Genomic DNA, 8,662 nt, shown 5'->3' with positions numbered 1-8,662 from the left:
CTTGAGAAGGAGAGCCATGCATATTTCTATTAATACTAACAATATTTGGCTGATAATGTAAAAATAATCACACTACACACATAAAAATAAATGGTAGATCTTAATATCTCAAAAGCAAAGTAAGATGAAGTAGGTTTCTGTAAGTAAGAATGTCAAATCCACAATTCCCTAATTTATATAAAGAAATATACATGCTAATACATGAAGACATTTTATTATTTTGCTATATAACATATTAGTAAATATACTCAATTGCATTTTCTCAAATGGCAAATGAGACACAAGATAACATCTTTTTAATTCCTGAAAACCTCAGTATCATCTGTCTTTTGGAGGATCCAGTTTCCTACGACGTCTATGATACTGTCCACGAGGATACCAACGGTGCTTAGTAGTAAAGAACATTTTGCTAAGTTGTTCTATCATGGGTCCTTGCTCAAATTGCTCATTTTTTTCTTCTAATCTGGTTTTCAGCACTTGGTCATGTGTTTCTTCATTATTATGCACAGGATCTGGCCGAGGTATAGGTTTTGTATGTTCATATGGAATGTCCACAGAAGGGTGGTAGCATACTATTGTCCTGCCATCCGATGTCAAAGCAAGCTCTACTTTGCAATTATAGTCATCTGGTAGAGAAGAATACGTAGATTTATGACAAACACAATATAAAGCTCCGTTTTGAATTGGAAATAAATGTTTCCAGATAGCTCTGTTTGATATCGCCCATTTTACTGCTGCCAACGCCATGGTGAATCAAGATGCTCATTAGGTGGTGAGAAAGAAGATGATTTGAAGAGAAACTGATTTTAAAATCTTCTTGCAGGTATACCTATTTTCATCCCTGACAGCCGTTCACCGCGAGCCCGCCATTTTACCTCAATCCCTTTCTAGAAATATTTTTAAGGGGCACCTGGGTGGCTCAGTCGTTAGGCATCTGCCTTCGGCTCAGGTCATGGTCCCAAGGTTCTGGGATTGAGCCCCACATTGGGCTCCCTGCTCTGCAGGAAGCCTGCTTTTCCCTCCCCCACTCCCCCTGCTTGTGTTCCCACTCTCGCTGTGTCTCTCTCTGTCAAATAAATAAATAAAATCTTTAACAAAAAAAAAGAAAAGAAATATTTTAAAAAGATGTGTTAGATTGGGTTATATCAAATATAAGGAGTGAACAGCAGAAAAACAGTTCTTTAATCATCAACTGAATCAATAAAGTAAGTCAAGAAAATTCATTTTTAGAAGATATGCATATTATTTAATAAATAACTTTAAAGATATTTTGACAATCATAAGAAATTGTGTTATAAAATTTTTAAGAGTATGGGGCACCTGGGTAGCTCAGTGGGTTATGCGTCTGACTTCGACCTAGGTCATGATCCTGCCCGCGGTCCTGGGATCAGAGCCCCTTCATTGTCTCGTGTAGGGCTCCCTGCTCATCAGGGAATCTGCTTCTCCCTCTCCCTCTGTGCCCCCCTCATGCTCATGCTCACATGTTCACACTGTCTCTCTCAAATAAATAAAATTTTTTTAAAAAATAAAGTTTTTAAGAGTATGACTATATCTATGTCTCATATACTTTCTTTTCTTTCTTGATGTCATAAGCAACTAATGTTGCTTTACAACTGGCTTTTTTGTTTAACCTGCTAATCCAGATATCTGAACCAACTGGACTCCCTAATATTTCTTCATTTCCTCTACCTCCATATAATCTAAACAAAATTGGGTTTTACTTCTTTGTCAATATTCCATCTCAAAGATAGATGTACCTTTAAAAAAAAAAAAAGACAGATGCATCTTTCCAATCAATAAAGGGAGAGATTTTCTTAAAGAAAAAGAAAAACTACACATGGTCCCCCTGAACTACAATTGATAATCTAGTATTCAAGGTGGTACTTAGTGTAAAGTGGGTCCATGTCCTAAGAACATACTGCCCACAGAGGGACAGGGGTTTTCACATTTTAAAAAATTTTTGGTGTTGTTGAAAAAAAGCCATTAAATTAAATCTATATAAACAGTTTTTAGTGAACTGGTTTTCACATTTTAAAAATTTTTCGTTGTTGTTGAAAAAAAGCCATTAAATAAAATCTATATAACCAGTTTTTAGTGAACTGTTCAGTAGGGTTAAGTATATCCTCATTGTTATGCAATAGATCCTCCAGAACCTTTCCATCATGCAAAGCAGAGCTCAAAACCCTTTAAACCACAGCTCCCTATTTTCCCTCCCCCAGCCACTGGAAACCACCACTTGTTTTTCTATGAGTTTGACTACTTTACCTACCACATATATGTGGAATCATGAAGTATTTTTCCTTTTGTGACTGGCTTATCTTACTTAACATATTGTCCTCGAGGTTCATCCATGTTGTCCCATGCGACAATACTTTATTTCCTTTAAAGACTGAATAATATTGAATAATATTCCATCATGTATATGTACCATATTTTGTTGATCCATTCACCTGAAGATCAACACTTGTTTGCTCCCACCTCTTTGCTATTGTGAATAATGCTGCTATGAACGTATGTTTGTAAATATCTCTTCGAGACACTACTTTCTATTACTTTGGCTATGTATCTAGAATTTAAATTACTAGATTAAATGGTAGTTCTATTTCCAATTTTTTGAAGAATGGCCATACTGATCCCATAATGGTAGCTCCATTTTGTAATCCCAGCAACAGTGCAACAAGGGTTTGAATTTCTGCACATCCTCACCAATGGTTGTTATTTTCTGAGGTTTCTGATAGCAGATATCTTAATGGGTACAAGACAATCATGTTATGTTGGTTCTGATTTGCATTTCTCTAAAGATTAGTAATGTTGAACATCCATTCATATGCTTGTTGGCCATTTGTATATCATCTTTAGAGAAATATCTCTGCAAGTCCTTCACTCATTTCTTAATAAGTTTATTTGGGTTTTGTTATTATAAGAGTTCTTCATATATTCTAGATATCAGCAGAGATATGTGATATCATCAGATATGTGATTTGCAAATATTTTCTCCCATTCTACAGGTTATCTTTTCACACTGTTGATTGTGTTTTTTGATGTCCAGCACTTTTTGTGTTTGACATAGTCTGATTGGTCTATTTTTGTTTTTGTTGCCCATACTTTTTGTGTCATATCTAAGAAATCATTGCCAAATCCAAAGTCAAGAAATTTTCACCTATGTTTTCCTCTAGTTTTATAGTTTTATGTCTTAAATTTAGGTCTTTAATATATTTTGAGTTAATTTCTGTATATGGTGTAACATAAGTATCCAACTTCTTTCTTTTGTATGTGGATATCCAATTGACCCAACGCTATCTGTTGAAAGACAACACCATTTAACACTTGGTTGAAGAGACAGTCCTTTCACCATTCAGAGGTCTTAGCACCCTTGTTGAAAATCATTTGATCACATACACAATGGTTTATTTCTGAACTCTCTATTCTTCTCCATTGGTCTATATGTCTGTCTTCATGCCATTCCCACACTGTTTTGATTAGTAATTTTTTGTAGTGTGTTTTGAAACCAGGAAATCTGAGACCTCCAACTTTGTTCCTTTTCAAGACTGTTTTGAGTAGTTAGGGTTCCCTTGAAGTTCCTTATGAATTTTAAAAGGCATTTTTCTATTTCTGCAAAAAATGTCATTGGGATTTGATAGGGATTTCATTGAATCTATACTTTGGGTAGTACTGACATAACATTATTAAGTCCTCCAGTCCATGAATAGAGCGGTCTTTCCATATATTTGTGTCTTTAATGTTTTTCATCAATGTTATCTAGTCTTCAGCGCACAAGTCTTTCACTTCTTTGGTTAGCTTTAATTCTCAGTGTTTGGGGGGTTTAATGGTATTGTAAATGGAATTACTTTCTTAATTTCCTTTACAGCTTGTTCATTTAACCTAAATTTTTGTTTATTTAAAAAGCTTCATTCTTAGTCCTGACATCAGCACATGCCCCAAGCTCTCCACCTCCCCTTGCCCACCAGCCCAAGGTCCCCGGAGCCCAGGGCATGGCCCCAGCAGCAGCACAGAGAGCAACCCAGTAGCAAGCAGCTCCATGGCCAGGTAGAACCGCTATATCAACACCCTCATGGGGCCTGTCAGGATGGCCATCATGCGCTATAAAGACTCCCACTCCATCTGGGCCACCATCCTGGGGAAACCTTTGTCAGCATCATGCTAGCTGAGGTTGGTGTCCTGGTTGTCAAAGAGAGGTTGAGGTTTTTCATGAGTGGGTTGATGCCTGGGGGCCAGAAATGTTCTGTTATCCGGAACTCGCTGCTGCAGGATGGGAAATTTACCATGGATCTTCCTACCAAGAGCACCAGCAGAGCTCCCACTTTCAACATCACTGTTACCATGACTGCCAAGATGCTAATCCCGCTGATGGGCAAAGAAGGTGTCCACAGTGGTATGATCAACAAGAAATGTTATGAAATGGCCACCCACCTGTGGCGTTCCCAGTACTGACCTTGTCTGTCCCTTTCCTCCACCATTCCCCACTGCTTTTGCACCCCTCTCCTTCCCATACACACACATATACCATTTTTATTTGAGGAGGGACATTACCCCACATCCCTTATTGCTGCCAAAACTACATGGGCTGGTGGCTGGGGCTGGATGGGCAGACACTTCTCCCTACCCATACTTCTCCTGTGTGTGGTTGGAAACTTTTTTGTTTGGGTTTTTTTTTTTTTCTGAATAAAAAGGATTCTACTAATAAAAAAATAAAATAAAAAATAAAAAGCTTCATTGTTTCATTAATTTATAAAATGCATCCACATTTCAGATCCTCCTATTTCATAGATAGTTCTGGAGGCTAGGAAGTCCCAGATCATGGCACCAGCAGATTTGGTGTTTGAAAGGGCTCACTTCATGGCACCATCTACACCTTCATATGGTTAAAGAAGAGAGATAGGTTTTGAGACACCTGTTTATACCACCCCACTTCCATTTTCTCCTTAGCCACAACTTACAGCAACTGCCTCTGGAAACATCTCTCCTCTGGTTAAGAGCAGAAGCCAGAATAATGCATTCTGTGGCCTTAATCCCACCACATTGCATGTGGACTCCTACCCCAGAAATACCATGAATGATAGAGATGTATGAATAGAATGAAAAAGGTCCATCTAAAGTTCTCTTTTTCCTCTTCAATGAAGGAAGTATTTTGGCATGCACAATTGATGATTGATTTGAATAAATAATAAAGTATATGCTTCTCTATCTGCCCAACAGAGCCTATTTGGATGATTTCTAGGATGTAAAATAAGGCATGTTATGTTATGAAGTTGATCATGATGATTGGTTATTGATCTGGCAATAGACGGGCAATATCATAAATTGATATTGCTCTATGATTGATTTTAATATAATTATTAAAATAGTTTTTATTTAAATGTCAATAGTTTAATAATTCTTCTTGTTTAATGTAATGTTGAAATAGTTTTCACTTTGATCACATCTTAAAATCCAGTCTGCAAATTTAAAGCATTTGTTTCATCTCTCAATTTAGAGATTTGCTTTCTCTCTCGCTGAATATAAAGAGATAGATTTTAATATAAAGAGATAAAAAGACATAGGTATTATAGATAGATATTGCTAAATCATTTGAGAGTCAAGTGCATACATTACAACACTTCACCCCTAAACACTTTAACATGCATCTCCTAAGGAAAAGGACATTCTCCTTTATAACCTTAATACAATTAACACATTTAGATAAATATTTATTCAATGCTATTGTCTTATATATAATCCATATTGAGATTTCCCTAGTCCTTTCAAAGTGGGTTTTAGGGATGTCTGTGGTATGTATGCTTGTTTCCAATCCAGGATCCAATCAAGGAGCACACATTGCATTTAATTGTTATCTTTTTAATGTCCTTTAATCTAAAACAGTTCTTCAGCTTTTTAGTCCTTTTTAGTCTTTCATGATATTGACATTGGGAAGAATCTAAGCCAATTATTTTGAAGAATACTCCCTCAGTTTAAATTGACTTGTTCAGGGCGCCTAAGTGGCTCAGTCAGTTAAAACGTCTGCGTTCAGCTCAGGTCCTAATCCCAGGGTCCTGGGATTGAACCCTTGGTTGGGCTCCCTGCTCAGCGGGGAGTCTGCGTCTCCCTCTGCCCCTCCCCCTGCTTGGGCTCTTGCTGTCTCTCATGCTCTCTCTCAAATAAATAAATAAAATATTTAAAAAAATAAATAAAATAAATTGACCTGTTCCTCATGATCAGATTTAGATTGAACATTTTGGGCAGGAGCACTATGTAGGTTGCTATTAGGTCATTCTAAGTGCATTTCATCAAGGGACACAAGTCAGTTTGTCCCATTACTCGTATATTAAATTGGATATATTGGTTACAATGCCCCTGATAGATTGAAAAGTTACCTAACAAGTAATCTGTGGTGTGGAATTAGGATTTTAATACTACCAAGTTGTAACAAACAAATTTGCCCCAAAGTTTTATTGTTTTATGCAGAAATTGTACAGCTCTTATTACTGCCCCAATTGCATCTCGCTAGTAATCTATCTTCTCCCCATCTTGTTCTGAACCCCTCCCTGCAGTCCTCTTCCCACTCCTCCAACCCCTAGCCCACACCTTATTCTGCTACCTTTCCTACATCTCAGTCTTTTCTATTTTTCCCTTTGAGCCCACATTCCTTCATCAGCAAGTCCTCCTGCACCTGAACCTTTCACAGAGTCCTCACTGTACCTTTTTTAGAGTTAACTGAAACCTAGACTTCCCACCATCCTAGGACCCAGCACCCCTGCGGGCTCTCTCTAGTGAAGAACTATCCCTTCCCTTTTCCAAGGGATCCAGGGACAGTGTTCTCCCCTCTTCTTTTGCATCCAGACAACTCCACTTCTGCACAAGTCTTTAAAAGCCATGCTATGCTTCCATACCACCTTCTGTATCTCCTCATGAGTGTCATCTGCCAACCTCCAGATCTCTCCTCCCATGATCTTGGCACGTGGTTACTTTTTTTTCCTCTGTCTTGGCTACTTTCATCCTTCTTTGGGATCCAATATCCCTTTTTTTTTTAATTTTCCAAAAGTATCACATTTCTTTAACATTTTAAACCCTACAGATTTTACCTCCACTCTTCAGCTGTCCACATCCATGACTACATCTTGGATCTTATCATCACCCAGAAAAGTTTCACATCTAAAATCTCAAACTCCAATATCCCCTCCTCCTTCAAGCTTCTTCCCACCTGACTTGACTGTACATGCAATCTCTGACCACATCATGCTGAAGCATCTCAACTCTTTCTTCTCCTCCAAGTATAAACCTATACAAACTCCTTCCCTGTGCAATTGCAAGGCTGTCACCTCCTCAACTCCCTTTGCAACGACTAAACTAGAATGACCCACTCATTCACATTCTCTTACCTGTACTTTTGCTAAGCCCTTCAGGAAAAGTCAGAACCGTGACTGTCTCCCCATTTCCCCAACTGCTCCTCCCCAAGCCCCACCTCAGCCACAGTACTACCAGCCACCCCAGTTTGCACACCTTAAATCCGGAAAGTTAACAGTGATTCATCTCCTTCCTTAACCTCCAGTATGAAATCCATCTGCAAGTGCTTTAAGTCTTGTCTATAAAATAGATGCCAGCATCCACCCATTTGTCATCACCTTTGCTGGTAACACTAGAGTCCAAGCCACCATCATCTCTCCCTTGAAATGCCCCCATCACTTCCCAGATAGTGTACTAAATGCATTGGGAACAATTAGTACTGCAAGGAAAATCCAGGAAGTCTTCACCAAAAAGAGGACATTTGAGCTGGACCTTTCTTCCACACTGAGGAAAGAAACATCATTCTAAGCAGAGGTAACAGCAGTAGAAAACATCCATCCAGGCCTCAGTTCCCCTGTACGGCCACACCAGCCCCATTCATCTTCCCACCTGTAGACCCAGTCCTACCCATGCTCCAGTGATGAAGTGGCTCAGGGACATCCTGATGGGTCCAAGGTCACAAGAGACCAAGTGGAACTAAGGCTACTCTCTCTGGGCCACCTATTCATTTCATGCTGAATTAGGAGTATATGTGCCTTTCCTAGCTCCCAAGTACTGTCTACACAAGCATGCAAGATCTCTGGGATCCATTTGTCCTGCCACCTCACACACATGGAACAAATGAAAGCCTCCCCTATCTTACCTTGATAATAAATCAACATCGTCACTGAGTTGTAAATTGGTTAGCCACTCCTTCTTTTGCACTCCCATGGGATATTTCTGAAATCCTTATTTACCTCCCTGGGTCCTCTCCCAAATTGTATACTCTTTAACAGCTCCCAGATAGCCTTTCTGATTCCACTCTTGCCTCATTCCATGATACCTTCTCCACTCAGCAGCTCATGTGATCTTTTGACCATCCACCTTTATAGCCTTCATGACTGCACAGTGCCTGGCTAATATTATTGACAAATACCAGTAATTATATAATGACTGCAGAAATCACCTTTTTAAGTAAAGGAAGAGGCTAATGTTTCAGGAATGAGTGAGTGACTAAATGAACAAAATAACCCACAAATGGATAAATGTTAAGACTTTATAATATATATACACATCCCTTTTATTATAAGTAATATTGTATATAGGTTTGCAAAAATATTGCTGTCTATATATTATGCTACATATCAATATTATTTCATGTGAAACATTAGAAAATATTAGA

General features: G+C 38.5%; 1 protein-coding gene across 1 annotated transcript; it reads right to left on the bottom strand.

Moving 5' to 3' along the window:
* Positions 1-198: 198 nt before the first annotated feature.
* LOC102725667 (large ribosomal subunit protein mL42) lies at positions 199-877 on the bottom strand. The gene has a single exon (XM_031024710.2). The coding sequence runs from the start codon at positions 745-747 to the stop codon at positions 319-321; it is 429 nt and encodes a 142-aa protein (XP_030880570.1). The 5' UTR covers positions 748-877; the 3' UTR covers positions 199-318.
* Between the last annotated feature and the right edge of the window lie 7,785 nt (positions 878-8,662).

This window comes from Leptonychotes weddellii, chromosome 8 (assembly GCF_054177405.1).
Source record: "Leptonychotes weddellii isolate Sample4059 chromosome 8, ASM5417740v2, whole genome shotgun sequence".
In the NCBI taxonomy this organism is placed as follows: domain Eukaryota; kingdom Metazoa; phylum Chordata; class Mammalia; order Carnivora; family Phocidae; genus Leptonychotes; species Leptonychotes weddellii.
The sequence above is the reverse complement of the archived record's forward strand: the minus strand, read 5'-3'. Positions and strand labels throughout refer to the sequence as shown.